The sequence below is a fragment of the Acipenser ruthenus genome, unplaced genomic scaffold, assembly GCF_902713425.1.
Source record: "Acipenser ruthenus unplaced genomic scaffold, fAciRut3.2 maternal haplotype, whole genome shotgun sequence".
NCBI classification, from domain to species: domain Eukaryota; kingdom Metazoa; phylum Chordata; class Actinopteri; order Acipenseriformes; family Acipenseridae; genus Acipenser; species Acipenser ruthenus.
The window spans coordinates 12,991-35,000 of record NW_026708224.1 but is presented as its reverse complement, the minus strand read 5'-3'; the positions used below and the strand labels follow the sequence as shown (position 1 = coordinate 35,000).

The following is a 22,010-nucleotide window of genomic DNA, read 5'->3' as shown; positions in this document are numbered from 1 at the left end:
CTCCCCTCCTCTCCTCTCCTCTCTCCCTCTCCCTCTCCCTTCCTCCTCCCCTCTCTCTCCCCTCCTCCTCATCCTCCTCTCCTCTCTCCCCTCCCCTCTGCCCTCCCCTCCTCCTCTCCTCTCTCTCTATCCCCTCCTTTCTCCTCTCCTCCTCCCCTCTCTCTCATCTCCCCCTCCCCTCTTTTCTCCTCTCCTCTATTTCTCCCCTCCTTTCTCCTCTCCCCTCTCTCTCCTCTCTATCCCCTCCTTTCTCCTCTCCCCCCTCTCTCTATCCCCTCCTTTCTCCTCTCCCCTCTCTCTCCTCTCTATCCCCTCCTTTCTCCTCTCCCCTCTCTCTCTCCTCTCTATCCCCTCCTTTCTCCTCTCCTCTCCCCTCCCTCTCTCTCTATCCCCTCCTTTCTCCTCTCCCCCCTCTCTCTCTATCCCCTCCTTTCTCCTCTCCCCTCTCTCTCTCCTCTCTATCCCCTCCTTTCTCCTCTCCCCTCTCTCTCTCCTCTCTATCCCCTCCTTTCTCCTCTCCCCTCTCTCTCTCCTCTCTCTCCCCCTCCCCTCTTTTCTCCTCTCCTCTATTTCTCCCCTCCTTTCTCCTCTCCCCTCCCTCTCTCTCTATCCCCTCCTTTCTCCTCTCCTCTCTCCCCTCCTCTCTCCAGCTCATAATAGGCAGAATAGCTGCAGTTTCCTGTGCTGTGCTCTGGAGTCCAGTGTGGTTCTGCTGCAGTGGTATGAGCCCATGCACAAGTTCATGCTGATAAAGGTCAGTGCAGCTCATCGTTACTGCTGGTATTATTATTATTATTATTATTATTATTATTATTATTATTATTATTATTATTATGATGATTGCTGCTGTATTCTTTTTTGCTAGTCCTTGCTGGTTATAGATGTTCAATCCACAGTCCTGACTTTCTTTCCCCTGAGGGTTTTCTGGTTATTGATTGATTATTGATTATTGGTTGATTCTCTCCCCCAGCACTTTGACTTCCCCCTGCCCACCCCTCTGCGTGTGTTTGAGATGCTGGTGGTCCCGGATCAGGAGTACCCCCTGGTCTGCATCGGGCTCAGCAAGGGCTCCGGGCCGGGGAAGGACGTGCAGTTTGAGAACATCAACCTCAACTCTGCCACCTCCTGGTTCACTCGCAGCAGTGCAGGTAGAACTATATCTAGAACTGTTTACAACATCCATAGCAATATACCAGCATCACTATATATAACTATACACAGCATCCATACCTACGAGTTTCTAACCCTACTGATGTTCTGTATCTTATCTGACTCTGTGTGTTTCTCTGTTTGTCCACCAGAGAGCACCAGTACAGATCCAGTTCAGGTATCTCAACTGGACTGCAGCACACTACTAGTCCTGGTTCACAGTAAGTGTATCTCTCCCTCCATCCCTCTCTCTCTCTCTCTCTCTTTCTCACCCTTTCTCTTTGTACGATGAACCAGCCCCCTTCTCAAAAGCTCACTATGACATCCTTGTGGTTTTTTTTTTTGTTTTTTTTTTTACAGAGCATGTGATGCTGGTAAACCTGCAGGGGGCAGTGAAGAGTCAGAGGAAGCAGCTGTCTGAAGTCTCTTACTCCTTCGCTGTGGAGTCAGTGGGTAAGATACCCCGATGCTCAGACTCTCGCTACGCTGCATGCTGCGGCACACTGTGAAATTCACAAGAGCCACACAAAGCACACAACGGAAAGCAATGCAGCTGCGTGGCAGTGTGCATGTCAAAGCAATGCAGCTGCGTGGCAGTGTGCATGTCAAAGCAATGCAGCTGCATGGCAGTGTGCATGTCAAAGCAATGCAGCTGCGTGGCAGTGTGCATGTCAAAGCAATGCAGCTGCGTGGCAGTGTGCATGTCAAAGCAATGCAGCTGCGTGGCAGTGTGCATGTCAAAGCAATGCAGCTGCATGGCAGTGTGCATGTCAAAGCAATGCAGCTGCATGGCAGTGTGCATGTCAAAGCAATGCAGCTGCATGGCAGTGTGCATGTCAAAGCAATGCAGCTGCATGGCAGTGTGCATGTCAAAGCAATGCAGCTGCGTGGCAGTGTGCATGTCAAAGCAATGCAGCTGCGTGGCAGTGTGCATGTCAAAGCAATGCAGCTGCGTGGCAGTGTGCATGTCAAAGCAATGCAGCTGCATGGCAGTGGGCATGTCAAAGCAATGCAGCTGCATGGCAGTGTGCATGTCAAAGCAATGCAGCTGCATGGCAGTGTGCATGTCAAAGCAATGCAGCTGCATGGCAGCGGGCATGTCAAAGCAATGCATGCATTGGCAACACGTTATTACAAAAAAGCAAGAATCAAAAAAACAAGCCAAGCTACTTAATGAAAGCTTTCAAACACAACTCTATAGTATGACACACAGTGTTATAATACATATCCCCCTGTCCTTGTCCCGCAGTGTATTTTGAGGACAGCATCCTGGCTCTGTGGAAGCACGGCTGGCAGAGGAGAGACGTCCGTTTCTCGGAGGTGCTGCAGAACTGGACAGAAACCAGCAAGACATTCAGACTGGTCCACTCGGATAGGTAACCGCACCCCCCACACTGCCAAACTACTACACTGCACTGTGAAACCAGTACACTGCACTGTGAAACCAATACACTGCACTGTGAAACCAGTACACTGCACTGTGAAACCAATACACTGCACTGTGAAACCAGTACACTGCACCATGAAACCAATACACTGCACTGTGAAACTAGTATACTGTTATGAAAACAGTACACTGCATTGTGACACTAGTATACTGCATTGTGAAACCAGTACACTGCACTGTGTGCAGAAACTCAGCGTTCAAATGGGGAAGGTGGGAGGAGGAGATCTGGGAAGTGTTTGATAAAGTAGGGGGTGAAGGGGGATAATGGTTTGCTTCTGGTTTGCTGTGTTTCAGTAACTGGTTTGCTGTGTTTCAGTAACTGGTTTGCTGTGTGTTTCAGTAACTGGTTTGCTGTGTTTCAGTAACTGGTTTGTTGTGTGTTTCACTAACTGGTTTGCTGTGTTTCAGTAACTGGTTTGTTGTGTGTTTCAGTAACTGGTTTGTTGTGTGTTTCACTAACTGGTTTGCTGTGTTTCACTAACTGGTTTGCTGTGTGTTTCAGTAACTGGTTTGCTGTGTGTTTCACTAACTGGTTTGCTGTGTTTCAGTAACTGGTTTGCTGTGTGTTTCAGTAACTGGTTTGCTGTGTGTTTCAGTAACTGGTTTGCTGTGTTTCAATAACTGGTTTGCTGTGTGTTTCAGTAACTGGTTTGTTGTGTGTTTCACTAACTGGTTTGCTGTGTTTCAATAACTGGTTTGCTGTGTGTTTCAGTAACTGGTTTGCTGTGTGTTTCAGTAACTGGTTTGCTGTGTGTTTCAGTAACTGGTTTGCTGTGTTTCAGTAACTGGTTTGCTGTGTGTTTCAGTAACTGGTTTGCTGTGTTTCAGTAACTGGTTTGCTGTGTGTTTCAGTAACTGGTTTGCTGTGTTTCAGTAACTGGTTTGCTGTGTTTCAGTAACTGGTTTGCTGTGTGTTTCACTAACTGGTTTGCTGTGTGTTTCACTAACTGGTTTGCTGTGTTTCAGTAACTGGTTTGCTGTGTGTTTCAGTAACTGGTTTGCTGTGTGTTTCACTAACTGGTTTGCTGTGTTTCAGTAACTGGTTTGCTGTGTTTCACTAACTGGTTTGCTGTGTTTCAGTAACTGGTTTGCTGTGTGTTTCACTAACTGGTTTGCTGTGTTTCACTAACTGGTTTGCTGTGTGTTTCAGTAACTGGTTTGCTGTGTTTCAGTAACTGGTTTGCTGTGTGTTTCAGTAACTGGTTTGCTGTGTGTTTTAGTAACTGGTTTGTTGTGTGTTTCACTAACTGGTTTGCTGTGTTTCACTAACTGGTTTGCTGTGTTTCAGTAACTGGTTTGCTGTGTGTTTCAGTAACTGGTTTGCTGTGTGTTTCAGTAACTGGTTTGCTGTGTGTTTCACTAACTGGTTTGCTGTGTTTCACTAACTGGTTTGCTGTGTTTCACTAACTGGTTTGCTGTGTTTCAGGATGGTGGTGGTGGAGACAAGACCGACAGAAGATCAGTTCGCCCACAGCAACCTCTACGTCCTGGAGATCGCAGAAAACATCGTCCCAGCGCTGTGAACCAGTACTCCCAGTGTGCACTCACACACACACACCAAAGAGAACACTGAGACACTCACAGACAGACAAATCAATGTAAACCCACATCAGTGTGGACTCTGACACACACACACACAGCACTGAGAGACTCACGCTCTCTCACTGTATCAAACTGGCTTCTCATTGCATCGAAGGGAAAGGCCAGGGCTGCAAACCACAGGGTTCAAAAACAAACGCCTGGCCGTGCAAGCAGAGAGCAGTGAGGTAGAGAGATAGAGACAGAGCTGTGAAGAGAAATGCTGTACTTGTCTGCGTCGGTTTGTAAAAGTTTCCCTTCCCTGTCCTGTACCCTAACGTCTGTGTCACAATCTTAAAATGCTTTTGTTTTAAGTAAATAAATAATTTATAAAATGTTTCATTCCGGACTGTTTTCCTGTTTTTTGTGTGCGTGTGTTATTTTATTTAGAGCAAAGTTACTGCGCTTTGATATATACTGTAATTTAAAAAGAAAAACACATAGACCTCTATACAGCTCTGCAGTGTTGAGAGTGGATATTATCCACATGACAAAACAGAGAGGGAGGGAGGGAGGGAGGATGAATTTAAACCATCAATACGCTGTCTTTGTGAATTATTAAGTATCTTCTTCTCCCTCCTTGGTTTAATCTTTAATTAGCTTTTTTGTTACCTTTTTCAAAATTAAAATGATTTCAGTGAGTCGTGTTTTCTTTCTCTCTCTCTCACGCTGACACTCTCGCTCTCTCTCTCTCTCTCTCTCTCTCTCTCTCTCTCTCTCTCTCTCTCTCGCTCTCTCTCGCTCTCTCTCTCTCGCTCTCTCTCTCTCTCTCTCTCTCTCTCTCGCTCGCTCTCTCTCTCTCTCTCTCTCTCTCGCTCGCTCTCTCTCTCTCTCTCGCTCTCTCTCTCTCTCTCGCTCTCTCTCTCTCTCTCTCTCTCTCTCTCTCTCTCTCTCTCTCCCCCCCCCAGAGCTAATGATCTGAATCAAAGTAGGCTTCTAATAAAACAAACACATCTTTTTTTTAATTTACTATTAGTATTCTGTTCTCATACATATTTGTTTTGTGAATAAAGCTTTTCCCAGAAATGTTACAAAAACACACTCAGATACATACAGACACTCACACACCCACACACCCACTGACATAGATACTCACTCACACCCACACGCTGACACACAGACACACTCTCACACACTGAGACACCTTGTTGTGAAAGGTGCTATTATTATTATTATTATTATTATTATTATTATTATTATTATTATTATTATTATTATTATTATTATTATTATTATTATTATTATTATTATTATTGAGTGTGTACTCTGTCCTGCATGTCCAGTGTTTCTATCTGCCTGGCTCACCTGTTTAATATTCCAGTGTAAAAAAAAAACCTCTGCTTCTGAAAAGACTCCTCACGGTGTTACGTTCCCCTTCTCCTTCCCCTCTCCCCCTCTCAGCCCTCTCTTCTATCTCTCCCTTCCCCTCCACTATAATGGATTATAACAGACCCTCTCTCTCTCTCTCTCTCTCTCTCCTCTCTCTCTCTCTCTCTCTCTCTCTCTCTCTCTCTCTCTCTCTCTCTCACTCTCTCTTCCCCCCCCCCCTCCCGCCTGTCTGCATGGCTGGCTGGTTTTATTTCTAGTATTGTTACTGTAAAAAATTATTTAGGCCTTCAGTGTGACAATCCCATCTGAAATCTTTGAGGACGGCTGCTCCCCCCCCCCTCCCTCCCCCTCTCCCCCTCTCCCCCTCTCCCCCTCCCCCTCCCTGTCACAACAACACTCTATCACCCCCCCCCCCCCCCCCCCCAAACTAAAATTAAACCTGCATGGTTTCACACCCAAACCCTGCAGCTCCCAGCCTGGCAGCCAGTGAATAATACTCTTATTATTAATTTACCAGTTAGAGTTTCTAACCCTGCTCAAACTCCTGATCATTTCAATATTAATAATAATAGACTTCACTGAGGGGAGCTCTGAACCCCAGGACTGGGTGCAGCAGCAGCAGCAGCAGCAGGGCTAGTGTGAGTTTGTAACCCTGCTCAAACTCCTGGCTCCTGATCATTTCAATATTAATAATAATAGACTTCATTGAGGGGAGCTCTGAACCCCAGGACTGGGTGCAGCAGCAGCAGCAGCAGGGCTAGTGTGAGTTTCTAACCCTGCTCAAACTCCTGGCTCCTGATCATTTCAATATTAATAATAATAGACTTCATTGAGGGGAGCTCTGAACCCCAGGACTGGGTGCAGCAGCAGCAGCAGCAGCAGGGCTAGTGTGAGTTTCTAACCCTGCTCAAACTCCTGGCTCCTGATCATTTCAATATTAATAATAATAGACTTCACTGAGGGGAGCTCTGAACCCCAGGACTGGGTGCAGCAGCAGCAGCAGCAGGGCTAGTGTGAGTTTCTAACCCTGCTCAAACTCCTGGCTCCTGATCATTTCAATATTAATAATAATAGACTTCATTGAGGGGAGCTCTGAACCCCAGGACTGGGTGCAGCAGCAGCAGCAGGGCTAGTGTGAGTTTCTAACCCTGCTCAAACTCCTGGCTCCTGATCATTTCAATATTAATAATAATAGACTTCATTGAGGGGAGCTCTGAACCCCAGGACTGGGTGCAGCAGCAGCAGGGCTAGTGTGAGTTTCTAACTCTGTCAGTCTTGCCTGTATTGAAGTCTGGCCCTCGTGATTTTTCTTCACAGACTGCTTCCTGACAGAAAGATTTCAGTGTCAGTCACTTAATCACACACACACACTGAAACACAAACACACACTGAAACACAAACACACACTGAAACACACACACTGAAACACACACACACTGAAACACAGTCACACACTCACACACATTGATGAGTATTGAATTAGCTGGCACTCATATTCCCAGTACAGCACTGAGTTCTCTATACTAGACTGTATTGAATTAGCTGGCTCTCATATTCCCAGTACAGCACTGAGTTCTCTATACTAGACTGTATTGAATTAGCTGGCTCTCAGATCCCCAGTACAGCACTGAGTTCTCTACACTAGACTGTATTGAATTAGCTGCTCTCAGATCCCCAGTACAGCACTGAGTTCTCTATACTAGACTGTATTGAATTAGCTGGCTCTCAGATCTCCAGTACAGCACTGAGTTCTCTATACTAGACTGTATTGAATTAGCTGGCTCTCAGATCCCCAGTACAGCACTGAGTTCTCTATACTAGACTGTATTGAATTAGCTGGCTCTCAGATCCCCAGTACAGCACTGAGTTCTCTACACTAGACTGTATTGAATTAGCTGACTCTCAGATCCCCAGTACAGCACTGAGTTCTCTATACTAGACTGTATTGAATTAGCTGGCTCTCAGATCCCCAGTACAGCACTGAGTTCTCTATACTAGACTGTATTGAATTAGCTGGCTCTCAGATCCCCAGTACAGCACTGAGTTCTCTACACTAGACTGTATTGAATTAGCTGCTCTCAGATCCCCAGTACAGCACTGAGTTCTCTACACTAGACTGTATTGAATTAGCTGCTCTCAGATCCCCAGTACAGAACTGAGTTCTCTACACTAGACTGTATTGAATTAGCTGCTCTCAGATCCCCAGTACAGCACTGAGTTCTCTATACTAGACTGTATTGAATTAGCTGGCTCTCAGATCCCCAGTACAGCACTGAGTTCTCTGTAGACTGTATTTGAATGTGCTTTATTCCTCAGCACGTACCTGCAGCTGTGACCTGCGACAGTATAAATATGTGTTCGGTGACACTGCGCTCAGTGATGGAATATCCAGCCCCCCCCCCCCCCCCTTTTGGAGTGTGTCATCAGTTACCAGTTTATTACCCCCTGCCAGAGACAAACTGCTGGTCTGTTTGGGTAGTGTGCCAGCCAGCTATACCCCGATCAGTCACCACACTGCACAGGGCTCCCTGAAAACACACGCTGTGCCCCTGAAACACACACTGCACCCCGAAACACACACTGCACCACTGAAACACACACTGCACCCTGAAACACACACTACCCCGAAACACACACTGCACCCCTGAAACACACACTGCACCCCGAAACACACACTGCACCCCTGAAACACACACTGCACCCCTGAAACACACACTGCACCCCGAAACACACACTGCACCCCTGAAACACACACTGCACCCCGAAACACATACTGCACCCCTGAAACACATACTGCACCCCGAAACACACACTGCACCCCCGAAACACACACTGCACCCCCTGAAACACACATTGCACCCCCAAACACACACTGCACCCCGAAACACACACTGCACCACCGAAACACACACTGCACCCCCAAAACACACATTGCACCCCCAAACACACACTGCACCCCCGAAACACACACTGCACCCCCAAAACACACAATGCACCCCGAAACACACACAACACCCCCAAACAGAGGGGAGAGAGGAGAGATAGAGGAGAGAGAGAGAGAGAGAGAGAGAGAGAGAGAGAGAGAGAGAGAGAGAGAGAGAGTGTGTGTAACGATGTGCTTATGGGCACGTATTTTGTGACATTAAATGGTTAATCCCCAGTGACCAGCTTTGTCAATCACATAAGCAAGTCCACTGAGGTGAATGGAAGAGCTTCAGTGGGCTGTTGCTAACGTGAGAATTGAGGAGCCAGGCAGGCACTAGGACCCAGAGGGATAATCCTAGACTGTGTGGTGAGGGAGAGAGTAGAGAAAGGGACAGAAATAGGGGAAAGAGCGAGAGAAAGGGAGAGAGAAAGAGAAATAGAGAGAAGGGAAAAAGAGAGGATAGACGTAAGGGGGAGAAGAAATGGATAGAGAGAGGGAGAGCAGACAGGCAAAATAAAAGGGAGAGAAAGGCAGAGCGGAGAAGAGAGACAGAGAGAGAGGGGGCAGAGAGAGAGAGAGAGGAGGGAGAGAGGGGACAAAAAGAGAGAGAGAGAGAAGGAGAGGGAGAGGATGGAGAGAGAGATAGCGAGAGAGAGAGAATAAACCCCACTCGCGTACACAGGCTGGACAATCGTGTGAACGCAATTCTGCAGTCATCTCTCCCCTCTCCGTTTGGTGTTACTGGGAGAGACAGCGGGACAGGAGGACAGAGGGACGGAGGGAAGGAGCAATACCCCCCTCTTCCCTTCCTCCTTCCTTTCCTCTTTCCCTCGGGAGCGTGATTGCGGAGAATAAGCTGCAAGCTGTGGAGCTGCTCTGGAGAAGGAGGGCTGATTGAGATGAGGAGGGCTGACACAGACATGTGCAGGTAGGGGTGCTTACAAAGAAAATACAGGAGAGGGGCGAGGGGGGGGGTAAACACAGGACCCCCGCTTCCCAAACACTATATACAGCTGCAGTTGGAATCTGGGGTGTAGGGAAGGGAGGGGGGAGAGTATGATATATTATGATGATATTCTTTGAGTTATTTTGCAAATTAAAGGGATTCTATATATAGTACATGTAGGTTAGCCTATTGGGGCATCAGTGTGTTTTTTTAACAGAGGTGTAAAACACATCAGAGAGATGTCTGGGTAAAGGGGTATCACAGCTGTGTCGTTACTGTGTGTGTGTTTTTTTATGTGCATTTGGGATCTTTTTTTAAAAAAATGTGTTTTAAAACTCTTGTTTTTTCTCTTTTTTTTTATGAAAGTTGTTGTAAATCTTGAGTAGAAATTTCAAAAGCTACGGCGATGGTTCCGGGCAGCTGCAGTGGGGTGAGGCTGGTAGAATGGGACCACAGTGTGCTGACTATACCCTAAATGATCTTCAGTGGCAATGCAGGCAGAGATCCAAAGGGAGAGGGGGATAGAGAGGAAGGATGGAGAGGCGGACAGAGAAAGCTAGAGCGTTTGCAAGCTGGTACTGACGTGTCTGGTGTCATTTTCTCAGTTCCCTTGCGCTGTGTGGTTTAAGCTGACTGTATGATTTTGTGGAGGGTGGAGGGTGGAGGGTGGAGTGTGGAGGGGTGGAGGGGTTGAGGGTGGAGGGGTGGAGGGGTGGAGGGAGGGGGGGGGGGGCAGTGCTGATTGTCCCCCAGGATCACTGCTTGTCAGCGGGTCACTGTGTGCTCTCACCAGCGCTTTCCCAATCTGCAAGAGCAGCACGGAACAGACAGCCAGCACTGACTGGACCATTCACCAGCAACCAAGAATATAAACACCTGCCATAGCACTGTCAACAAGACTGATCCACCTGCCATAGCACTGTCAACAAGACTGACTCAGCTGCCATAGCACTGTCAACAAGACTGACTCACCTGCCATAGCACTGTCAACAAGACTGATCCACCTGCCATAGCACTGTCAACAAGACTGACTCACCTGCCATAGCACTGTCAACAAGACTGACTCACCTGCCATAGCACTGTCAACAAGACTGATCCACCAGCCATAGCACTGTCAACAAGACTGACTCACCTGCCATAGCACTGTCAACAAGACTGACTCACCTGCCATAGCACTGTCAACAAGACTGACTCACCTGCCATAGCACTGTCAACAAGACTGACTCACCTGCCATAGCACTGTCAACAAGACTGACTCACCTGCCATAGCACTGTCAACAGGACTGATCCACCTGCCATAGCACTGTCAACAGGACTGATCCACCTGCCATAGCACTGTCAACAGGACTGATCCACCTGCCAAAAAATGATTTTATTTTCTTTTGTTACAGACACTGACACAGAAGAGAGAAGACAGAGACGGGGTTGGAGGTGGACTCCTGTTTGTGCTTGACAGGTCCTGGGGCTGCTTGACAGGGGAGGGACGGACGGCCGGCACCTGCCGTTCCTGTGTGAAATGCATTTTCTTGTTTCTCTCCTTTTATATTAAAGTAAAACAACACGAGGCTATAAACTGGATAAACTGGCTTCCCCTTTAAGAATTGAAACTGTCTTGATTCTAATATGACTTTAAAACCTTAAGGCATTTTTAAAAGTAAATGTAGACTTATTATTATTGCTATTATTATTATTATTATTATTATTATTATTATTATTATTACATTTCTCTTCAAGGGAAACCTGTATTTCATGAATGACTACACTTTTTGAATCTCATCCTTACTAATTTGCTTTGCCGTCGAAACATCACAACAACACCACCGGCTGAAACGTCTGTCTGCATGGAAAACCTGGACGAACCACAGCACCCTCTGCTGGGGGGCAGGCAGAACTGCAACGGCACCGCACCCAGCACCGGCCCAGGCAACGTGTTTAAAGCAATGAGGCGCGACACAGCGCTGCCCCCGGTGGTCTGGCCAGGCTATGACCCCCCGAGGGAGCTGCCCTCACAGCAGCCGCTGGACCCAGGGTCTCTCCCGTGCACTCTTGAACCCTCCTTCTACCCCCCCGCCCCGATCTGGGGCCCCCAGGAGCCCCTGGGGCCCCACAAGAAGGAATATCTGGAGACGGCCTTCGTGGAGGTGGGCCCGGGTTCGAATGGGGACAGCAAGCTGCTGGAGGATGGGAGGGAGAGAGAGGGCTACAGGACTGAGGATGAGGATGACCTGCTCAGCGATTATGAGGTCATTATTATTATTATTATTATTATTATTATTACAGGCATGGCAACAAGACTCCTATTGCACAGCAGTGTCATCCATTCCAGGTTTTACTACCAGCTTGATCAACCCCAGTGTGTCTAGCTAACAAGCTCAGGTGTGTCTTATTATTAAACTCACAGTGAAACCAGGAGTGGATCACACTGCTGTGCAGCGGGAGTCTGATTCCTATCCCCGTTATTATTATAATTGTTATTATCATCAAATACGCTGTTCTAGTAACAAACGAAGCAAATAAATAACTGACACACAATGAGACACACACACACTGACACACACACACTGACACACACACTGAGACAGACACACACACACTGAGACACACACACACTGACACACACACTGAGACACACACAGAGACACACACACACACTGAGACAGACAGACTGACACACAAACACACACACTGAGACACACACAGAGACACACACACTGAGACAGACACATTGACACACAAACACACACACTGAGACAGGCACACTGACACACAAACACACACACTGAGAGACACACACAGAGACACACACACACAAACACACACACTGAGACAGGTACACTGACACACAAACACACACACTGAGAAACACACACAGAGACACACACACACACTGACACACACTCACAAACACACACACTGAGAGACACACACACACACTGACACACACTCACACACACACACACACTGAGAGACACACACACTGAGACACACACACACACACTGTGACACACACACACACACACACCGAGAGACACACACACACTCACACACACACACACCAAGAGACACACACACTGAGACACACACATACACACTGTGACACACACACACACACACACACACTGAGACACACACACACACTGAGACACACACACACACACTGAGACACACACACACTGAGACACACACACACACACACACACACACACTGAGACACACACACACACACTGAGACACACACACACACACACTGTGACACACACACACACACACACTGAGACACACACACACACACACACACACTGAGACACACACACACACACACACACACACACACACACACTGAGACACACACACACACACACACACACTGAGACACACACACACACACACACACACACACACACACACACACACTGAGACACACACACACACACACACACACACACACACACACACACTCACTCACTCCTGCATTAGAATACTGCTGCTGAGCTCAGCTTGGTTGAACAGCATGATGGGGGGAAATCAATCTGAAAACTGCAGACATTGAAAAAGAGCAAAAAGAGGAATGTTCCTCCTCCTCCCCTCTCCCGCGCATCAGTAACCCTGCCAGCGGCTCGGAGCACGAAAGCAATCCATCAGCGAAATGATCTGATTCCCCTTTCTGTCGCGGAGCTCCATCATGATCGCTGAAGGGCGAAAAACAAGAAACGACATTAACACGACGTGAATCATTCATTACATTGTATTAAAACAATAAAATATGGGGCAAAAAAAAACGGGCACTATACTGACTTTGTTGGTGTTATTGAGGATAAGACTAAACTAAAATATAAATAATATTACATGAAATTGAGAAATATTACCATCATTTCAGAAAAAAAAAATATTAAGCGGTAGCTTCAAATGTAAATATTAACGGCATTGTGGGTCGTTTAAACATTATATTAGGGTCTGTTAGCAATTTCTAAAAACAGACATTTCAATTCTAAAATTTGAATTTGAAAAGGAGGGTTCTAAAATTTGAATTTGAAAAGGAGGGTTCTAAAATTTGAATTTGAAAAGGAGGGTTCTAAAATTTGAATTTGAAAAGGAGGGTTCTAAATTCTGAACCGTTACCCGACAGGACTCCTCGAGCGACTTCAGCGACACGGACAGCGAGGGGAACTTCTCGATCCTCCTCCCTCGGGACTACCTGGGGCTCACCTTCTTCTCCATGCTGTGCTGCTTCTGGCCGCTAGGGATCGCTGCTTTCTACCTGTCGCAGAAGGTAAGCCAGGTGATCAGGTTACCTATTTCTGCGCATTTGCAAACTGAAGCGCGAATCTAGCGTGCAGATTGATGTGGGGTACAGTAAGTAATAACATCCATCTTTTTCTTTTTGTGTTTGGTTAAGTTCCCTCACTGATTTGTGTCCGTTGCTACGATTCACGACTTTGGGAGTCCAGAGAATTTAAACAACGGAAACCGCTTTCCAAGGAGAATCCGGATCCAGTAATCACCAGAGTAGGAAACTGAATGGGCAATTACTGATAATTAATAATAAAAACAAAACAAAACAGCGAGTTATCAATTATGTTTCTTATTCTTAGGATCACTGAAAGCGATTTTTTTTTTTTTTTTTTTTTTTTTTTAAGGACAGGACTGTTTTATTAGAATATGTATTTTAAATATATATTCCCTTACTATTGAGATGCTTTTTGCCATTCTGATGTGTTCTGAGTTATAATATTATAATTTCTCTCTAAATCTTCTTTGACCCGGCTTTGACCTGCTTTGCGCTCGTCTGTAGAACCCTACGTGTGACGTTTCAACATCGTCACGTGATTGCAACGGCATGCACAGACTGAGGAAGCCTCTCCAGACAAAAAATAATGATACTAGGTACATTTTTGGAGCAACAGAACCCTGAAGCACTCTATGACTGCATACTCGAAATTACATTGGGATGCAGTCACTGAGAGGAGTAACCAAGTGCTCTCTGATTTCTAATCGAGGTCAGAGGACGCTGTGTGTGTGTGTGTGTGTGTGCGTCAGTGTTCAGTGATTACTGGCGGATTGGTTAGGGTTAAACACAAGGACCGGGGGGTGGCTGAGGACAGTGCTGATAATAAAAGACTGGCAGATCAAGGCTCAGTGCCACATTTAAACACAGCACTGTCCATATCCCTGCAGCCCAGGTCACAGCACACACTTCAAAGAGGTGTTAGAAATCACTCTGCAGCATGAGCCAATCAGAGCGCTGCGTAGCGCTGGGTCATGCAAATCAGTGGAAGAGTGTCGGGTCCGTTACTTTTAAATCTCCTCCTCCTCCTCCTCCTCCTCTCTCTCTCTCTTTCAATCCAATTCAATTCAAAGGTGCTTTATTGGCATGACAACCTTGGTGGTATTTTCAAAGCAGATACATTTATAGTATATGATATAAACATGACATAAACACAGTGAACATCAATATCCAGTCATAATGGGCAGCCAGTGGGTTGTGTGTCTCTCAATCCAGTAGGACTGCCACTCTCTCTGGACTGCTCGTGTGGGAATCATGGGAGATTTCTCCCAGTTCACAGTGACCAAATAGCCGCCTGTCTCTGGGCAGCCATGTCTGTCTGTGTCGTCCTGTTTCGATGGCCAGGCTGTGTTCACCGAGTCTGTGCTTGGTCAGGATGTGTCTCTGCTTCATGTCTCTCACCCTGACGTCTGCTTCAGGACCAGCTGGCTGAGGGGACTTTTCTCTGGGCTGATCAAGGCTTTGTGATGGGAGGATTTTGGGTCGCTGTGGTTTAAATTAACCATCAGTGGGTAGTGACCTAATTCGACATTGCATGCATGATTTGATGTATTTCTCTGCACTTGTAGTATATTTTTACAGAATTGTGCATGCAGGGTTTCTGATGTTTCTTTGTCTGTGAGTGGACACTTCACTACCATAGAGGGCAATGGGCTGAATAGCACGTTCATGTTATACAGCTTCCTCTTAATGGTGTCCAAAACCCTGCAGGCTTTTTCTTGGCATGCATTCACTGCCAGGTTAAAGCTCCCTGATGCCCTGATGCTAAGAGGCAGGTGGGTGTAGCTGGTGCTGTGCTCGTGTGTGGTGCCTCCCTCCCTCCCTCTCTCTCTCTCTCTCTCTCCCTCTCTGTTTCAGACTAACCGTGCTGCTGTCCTGGGCGATCTCCCCAGCGCCCGCTCTGCGTCTCGCCAGGCTCTGTGGTTGGCCGTGCTGTCCATCGTGTTCGGGGTCGTCACGTATCTCGGTGCTGTCGCCGTGCTCGTCTCCTACCTGTCGGGCAAGCCTCCCTAGATGGGGGGGGGGGGGGGGGGGGCACAACGCTGTTTACCAGACTTCCAGACAGCGTTCATCCCCCACTCCCCTCGTTTCACTGCCTCTTCCTCTTCCCAGTTCCTTGCCCTTCCCTCCCACCTCTTTCCCTACCTCTCACTGTCCCTCCATCAGGATTTTCAATTTTCTCCTTGTTTCTAGACTGCACTGCTCCACTTCTAGTCAGATCACAGCACACTGGGAACCAGTACAGGACAATGGTTTACAACACTGGGACCAGTAGAGGACAATGGTTTATCACACTGGAACCAGTAGAGGTCAATGGTTTACCACACTGGGAACCAGTACAGGACAATGGTTTATCACACTGGGAACCAGTACAGGACAATGGTTTATCACACTGGAACCAGCACAGGACAATGGTTTACCACACTGGGAACCAGTACAGGACAATGGTTTATCACACTGGGAACCAGTACAGGACAATGGTTTACCACACTGGGAACCAGTACAGGACAATGGTTTATCACACTGGAACCAGCACAGGACAATGGTTTACCACACTGGGAACCAGTTTATCGATAACAGACTAACAGACACCCCCAGATTATTCCAGCACTGACTCTTCCAGCAGGATTGTAGGGGAGGATGTACCCCCATTTTATTTTAAATATAGGGCGCACATTGAGACCCCCCCCCTCAAAAAAAATACTGCAACCTGATCCTGTTGAGCCTGTCTCCTCTTAAACTTCCTGCTTCCTTCTGTCTGAATTGAGGAGTCCAGTGAAGGGTGAAGCCTGTCTAATTCAGCATCGCCTGGGAAAGCATTGTGGTGGATTTTACAGCGTATGCACTTTCACTTTCTCCATTATGTAAGCAAGGAGCAATCTAACTGTACTGTATTGCACTGTACTGTACCAGCAAACTCATGTACGTCTTTACAAACAGCCTCGATTATAAACCTAGAAAAGACAAACCACACACGTCTGTGCTGGACTGCATTGACTTTAATCAGACAGGAAGAGACCGGTTCTGGATCATAGAGGACTGGATCACTCCATTCATTTCAATAGGGATTGTAGAGGACTGGATCACTCCATTCATTTCAATAGGGATTGTAGAGGCCTGGATCACTCCATTCATTTCAATAGGGATTGTACAGGACTGGATCACTCCATTCATTTCAATAGGGATTGTAGAGGACTGGATCACTCCATTCATTTCAATAGGGATTGTAGAGGCTTGGATCACTCCATTCATTTCAATAGGGATTGTACAGGACTGGATCACTCCATTCATTTCAATAGGGATTGTAGAGGACTGGGTCACTCCATTCATTTCAATAGGGATTTGGGGTTGGGACCTGTAAACGAAGCTGCATTGCCCAGCATGCCAGTGTGTGGAGGGGCTGGGCTGCGCATGTTTCAGTGCAGATCAGTTCCACATCACAGCGAGGCGCAGGCAAGTCAGGGGACTGTCTGGCCTGAGAGCTTCAACATCATTGCGCACGGAGACAGCAGTCAACGACTGCCAAAATCTGCATGCTAGAATATAAACCACGAGAGAGAGAGAGAGAGAGAGAGAGAGAGAGAGAGAGACAGAGACAGAGACAGAGACAGAGAGAGAGAGAGAGAGAGAGAGAGAGAGAGAGAGAGCGCTCCTACAATCTGTTTGGACAATTTTCTGTTTCAATCATCACATACTGGAAACTTATCAAAATGTTTTAAAGCAAACCCTATGGACTCAATAGAGCTCTCAGACTGTCTCTAAGTACAGCAGGTACACCAGAGTGTAACCGTTAACCTGTCCCCTCTGTAACACTTTGCTGCCCCCTACTGGATAAAAGAAACATCACTTTAAAAAAAAAAAAAAAAAATTATTATTATTATTATTATTTATTTCTTAGCAGATGCCCTTATCCAGGGCGACTTACAATGATTACAAGATATCACATTATTTTATTTTACATACAATTACCCATTTATACAGTTGGGTTTTTACTGGAGCAATCTAGGTAAAGTACCTTGCTCAAGGGTACAGCAGCAGTGTCCCCACCGGGGATTGAACCCACGACCCTCCGGTCAAGAGTCCAGAGCCCTAACCACTACTCCACACTGCTCCACACTTTAGTAATCAGCAATTATTTTATTTTCTCCCAATTTGGCATATCCAATTTTTTTTATATTTTTTTTAAATTTTTTTAGGCTCAGCTCACCGCTACCACCCCCCGCGCTGTCCTCCGAAGCGTGTGCCATCAGCTGACCGCTTCCTTCCACACTGCAGGCCAGCCATGCAGTCGCCTCAGAGCTACAGCGTCGGAGGACAACGCAGCTCTGGGCAGCTTACAGGCAAGCCCGCAGGCGCCCGGCCAGACCACAGGGCATAGGGCGCATCCTGCACTCCACTCGGAGTGCCTTTACTGGGTGCGCCCTCAATCACTTATATTTTTGCTGTTACACTCTGGACTCTCTCTCTCAGAATGCAAATACGATTGCGCAAAATGCAAATAAATTCACTGTATTTAAAATACTGAATCTTTCTTTGCTGTTTTTCTCTGCTCATTGAGTATGATGGAGTGTAGTGCTGTTGGAATCTTTAAAAAAAAAAAAAGAATGTAAAACAGATATTTGGATATTCTTTAATTTTGAATCAGTTGGGACACAGAAGCCCGCTCTGTACAGTACAACAGTATGGTGTGAAAATAACAGAGGAATGCACAACGACTCCAGCCCATTATCATTACACGGACATAAAGAAGGAACACAATACCCGCCCGAATATCACAACACCTGCTGTGGTGCAATGGGAGCGTCTGCGTGCCCTCCCTCTTCATGCTTTGCAGTATCTCCTGCTGACTGAGTCTCTGTAGAACTGGAAGATGCTCTCCGAGGCTCTCTGACACACTGCGATACACTGCTGCAGCTGCGGAGACACACACATACACACACGCACACACAGGACACACAGACAGGAACAGGTTTTCAGTAAGAGGTTGGAAACAGTGGCCAGCTCCCAGTACTCCCTCCCCCTACTCCACTTACCCACTCCCCTCCCCTCCCCACAGCACTGGCTCAAGAACAAACCAACAGGCAGAGAGAGAGACAGATGAACACTGTGCTGTGTGTGTGTGCGTTTCAGCGTGTGTGTGTGTGTGTGTGTGTGTGGTCATGTTTGTGTGTGTCTCAGTGTGTGTGTGCGTATGTGTGTGCTTCAGTGTGCGTCTCAGTGTGTGTGTGTGTGCTTCAGTGCGCGTCTCAGTGTGTGTGTTTCAGTGTGTGTGGGCATGTTTGTGTGTGTCTCATTGTGTGTGTTTCAGTGTGTGTGTGTGTGTGTGGGCATGTTTGTGTGTGTCTCAGTGCGTGTGTTTCAGTGTGTGTGTGGTTTTTTACAACAGCTCACCTCCGCGGCTGTGTAGGAACCCTTGGTTGATGACATCATCACTCTGCAGTCAGTGCTGTCGAGGGCAAAGGTCATGACCGCACGGCTCTCCTGTCAAGTGACATCACAGATTATTATTCCAAAACTTGAAAACCAAATTTAAAGCTGCTTACTGTCAAACAGATTAAAATACTAACAGGAATTAAATAGATCCAGTAAGAAACATTTCGACTGGAAGTCACACACACACACACTACCTTCTCCTCCCTGGCTGTGGGGTCCAGTTTGATGGTCCCCTGCTGGTCGATGGCGCAGCACACTCCACAGAACAGGCAGTGCATGGGCAGCCCTGCGTCCATCAGGGCCATGCAGGCAGCGTTCAGACAGCACGCCAGGAGCTGGGGTCCTCGCTGAGGAACACAACACCTCAAAGACAGCAAAGGAACCCCCCCTAACCTAAACCCTACACCCCTATACTAAAAATACAGCCCTTGAAACTCACACTAGCCCTGCTGCTGCTGCACCCAGTCCTGGGGTTCAGAGCTCCCCTCAATCAAGTCTATTATTATTAATATTGAAATGATCAGGAGCCAGGAGTTTGAGCAGGGTTAGAAACTCACACTAGCCCTGCTGCTGCTGCACCCAGTCCTGGGGTTCAGAACTCCCCTCAATCAAGTCTATTATTATTAATATTGAAATGATCAGGAGCCAGGAGTTTGAGCAGGGTTAGAAACTCACACTAGCCCTGCTGCTGCTGCTGCACCCAGTCCTGGGGTTCAGAGCTCCCCTCAATGAAGTCTATTATTATTAATATTGAAATGAAAAGGAGCCAGGAGTTTGAGCAGGGTTAGAAACTCACACTAGCCCTGCTGCTGCTGCTGCACCCAGTCTTGGGGTTCAGAGCTCCCCTCAGTGAACTCTATTATGATTGAGTACTCCCCTCTCTGAAGGATACAGCCCCGTCGTCGTGCACAGTCTGCAGGGACAGTGTGATGGAGGTTCGAGGGTGCAGTCTGGTGAGCAGGGCAGCCTCGCAGGTCTGTCTGATGCACTGCTCCTTACTGCGCTCTGCCACTCCTGCAGGAAAAATACTGACTCGTAACTCAGAGTATAACAACAGCCCTCTGACAGCTTTCCAGCCAGACCTGCGGTCAGCTACTACCATTATTACAATCACAGCAGAATCGTGTGCCGAAACTGCTGTGTTTTTTCAATTGCAATTACAGTTACAATTATGCTGCAGTAATTTCAAATATATTTCTATTAAAAAGTGACGTAAACAACTAATTCACGTTAACAGGTTTCTTCTCAATAACCCGGCAATAACCAATGCCAGGAACAAACACACAAGCCCTCGTTTCGGCTCGGAGTTACCTGGCATTCCCACTTTGGGTTTGAGAGTGACCTCCAGGGTCGCGCGGTCAAAACTCTCCTTGCTGACCATGACCTCCGCGGGACCGTACACCCCAGCCAGCACTGTGGTGTCACCTGCAAAGAAAAAACAGCATTAATAATATTATTATTATTATTATTATTATTATTATTATTATTATTATTATTATTTATTTCTTAGCAGATGCCCTTATCCAGGGCGACTTACAGTCGTAAACAAAAATACATTTCAATAATACCTTGAATACTACTATAACTTCTAATAATACAAATACTACTAATAACCCTAATACCACTAATAATAATTATACTAATAACCATAATAATAATACTAATAACCCTAATACCACCACTAATAATAATACCAATAACCCTAATACCACTAATAATAATAATACTAATAACCCTAATACCACCACTAATAATAATACCAATAACCCTAATACCACTAATGATAATTATACTAATAACCCTAATACCACTAATAATAATTATACTAATAACCCTAATACCACTAATGATAATAATACTATTAACCCTAATACCACTAATGATAATACTTCTAATAACAATAATAATAATCCCACTAATGATAACCCTACTGCTACTATTAATACTAGTGCTATTCATCCTCCTAGGGCTACAGCTATAGGACTACCACAGTACTACTGTAATACAGTGCGTCGAATCGAGATCATTGCATCATTAACTACGTGTTAAATGACATCACCAGCATAGGAATATATTGAAATAAGTCAGTGTGGTTGCCATGGCATCAAAAGCCTAAAAGTACCTCCACTTTCTGTTTTCAAACACACTTTCCCTTGACAAAGATGCGTTAAACACACCGGAACGTTGGGAAGTCGGCTCTTTTGAGCAAAAACTTTACTTGTTAGAGTTCTGTGGATGACGTCATGATTGCGTCAGGACACAGTGTTCACTCCAGGTTCCGAAGTGCCTCGTGTATATAAATACCAGGGTGTAAATAAACAGCAATGCGCACCTGGAGGAACACCTTGTAACGCACCCCCCTGCTCGTTCATGCAGGCAGAGTTACATTATCAGTGCATGGAGGAATTCATGCAGTTCATTCATCGCAGCGAGTTTTGCTTCCCTTTCCTTACCCTGAACAAACGAGGCCGAACCGTCGGGCCGGGAAAGAAGGCTGTGCTCGCAGCCGAACTCCCGCAGAACCGCTGCGTGCTGGAACGAACCGCTCTGCGTTACCTGCATCATCTCTCCGAACCAGTCCTCCGCACGGCCACGTGATGCGCTGCGGGGATAGAGCACTTGCACAGGGGGCACCGACAGGAAAGAAGCGTCCTACTTCCGGTGCGCCGTCAAACCGGTTCGTGCGACAACAAAAGTTCCCCTTACGGTTTTAGGCAACTTTTTAGCAATTCAAATATTTATTTATTTGAAAATTATCAATACAACAATGTGTAAATCATAAACAGCTTTATTTAAACAGCGCAAATTGCATAATATCAGCCCGTTTCGCTAAATCACGGAGGCATATGTTCGATAATTAATTTTATATCTTATATTATTATTATTATTATTATTATTATTATTATTATTATTATTA

At 46.5% G+C, this 22,010-nt stretch overlaps 3 protein-coding genes across 5 annotated transcripts in view; 2 read left to right on the top strand and 1 right to left on the bottom strand.

Moving 5' to 3' along the window:
• LOC117966769 (mitogen-activated protein kinase kinase kinase kinase 5-like) overlaps nt 1–4,516 on the top strand; it is a 47,636-nt gene extending 43,120 nt beyond the window's left edge. For both annotated transcript variants that reach the window (XM_059020362.1, XM_059020361.1), the window contains exons 27-32: nt 651–754; nt 971–1,148; nt 1,302–1,370; nt 1,510–1,602; nt 2,399–2,525; nt 4,023–4,516. In XM_059020362.1, the coding sequence (XP_058876345.1) occupies nt 651–754; nt 971–1,148; nt 1,302–1,370; nt 1,510–1,602; nt 2,399–2,525; nt 4,023–4,119 (668 nt within the window). In that variant the 3' untranslated portion in view covers nt 4,120–4,516. The remainder of the gene's footprint in view (nt 1–650; nt 755–970; nt 1,149–1,301; nt 1,371–1,509; nt 1,603–2,398; nt 2,526–4,022) is intronic.
• Nucleotides 4,517–8,737: 4,221 nt separating this feature from the next.
• On the top strand, nt 8,738–18,181 carry tmem91 (transmembrane protein 91). Of its 2 annotated transcripts, none has more exons than XM_059020360.1 (4): nt 8,738–9,357; nt 10,767–11,618; nt 13,502–13,645; nt 13,772–15,653. In XM_059020360.1, the coding sequence occupies exons 2-4, from the start codon at nt 11,217–11,219 to the stop codon at nt 13,781–13,783; spliced, it is 558 nt and encodes a 185-aa protein (XP_058876343.1). In that variant the 5' UTR covers nt 8,738–9,357; nt 10,767–11,216; the 3' UTR covers nt 13,784–15,653. The 2 variants fall into 2 exon arrangements, with proteins under 2 accessions (XP_058876343.1, XP_034774347.2); XM_034918456.2 differs by having other exon boundaries at nt 8,740–9,357; nt 15,518–18,181.
• Nucleotides 18,182–18,276: 95 nt separating this feature from the next.
• Nucleotides 18,277–21,793, bottom strand: exosc5 (exosome component 5). Its single transcript, XM_034918457.2, has 6 exons — nt 21,547–21,793; nt 20,405–20,518; nt 19,986–20,107; nt 19,288–19,428; nt 19,052–19,141; nt 18,277–18,574 (listed from the first exon to the last, which is right to left on the bottom strand). The coding sequence occupies exons 1-6, from the start codon at nt 21,656–21,658 to the stop codon at nt 18,482–18,484; spliced, it is 672 nt and encodes a 223-aa protein (XP_034774348.2). The 5' UTR covers nt 21,659–21,793; the 3' UTR covers nt 18,277–18,481.
• Between the last annotated feature and the right edge of the window lie 217 nt (nt 21,794–22,010).

What these genes read in the sequence shown, in the direction of transcription:
- tmem91 (XM_034918456.2), top strand. Translation starts at nt 11,217, where the DNA reads ATGGAAAACCTGGACGAACCACAGCACCCTCTGCTGGGGGGCAGGCAG. An exon ending in ACCTGCTCAGCGATTATGAG is followed by an intron (nt 11,619 to 13,501) that starts GTCATTATTATT and finishes GTTACCCGACAG; the next exon opens with GACTCCTCGAGCGACTTCAG. An exon ending in CTTTCTACCTGTCGCAGAAG is followed by an intron (nt 13,646 to 15,517) that starts GTAAGCCAGGTG and finishes TCTCTGTTTCAG; the next exon opens with ACTAACCGTGCTGCTGTCCT.
- exosc5 (XM_034918457.2), bottom strand. Translation starts at nt 21,658, where the DNA reads ATGATGCAGGTAACGCAGAGCGGTTCGTTCCAGCACGCAGCGGTTCTG. An exon ending in TTCGGCCTCGTTTGTTCAGG is followed by an intron (nt 20,519 to 21,546) that starts GTAAGGAAAGGG and finishes TTTTCTTTGCAG; the next exon opens with GTGACACCACAGTGCTGGCT. An exon ending in GTTCCTACACAGCCGCGGAG is followed by an intron (nt 18,575 to 19,051) that starts GTGAGCTGTTGT and finishes GTGTCTCCGCAG; the next exon opens with CTGCAGCAGTGTATCGCAGT.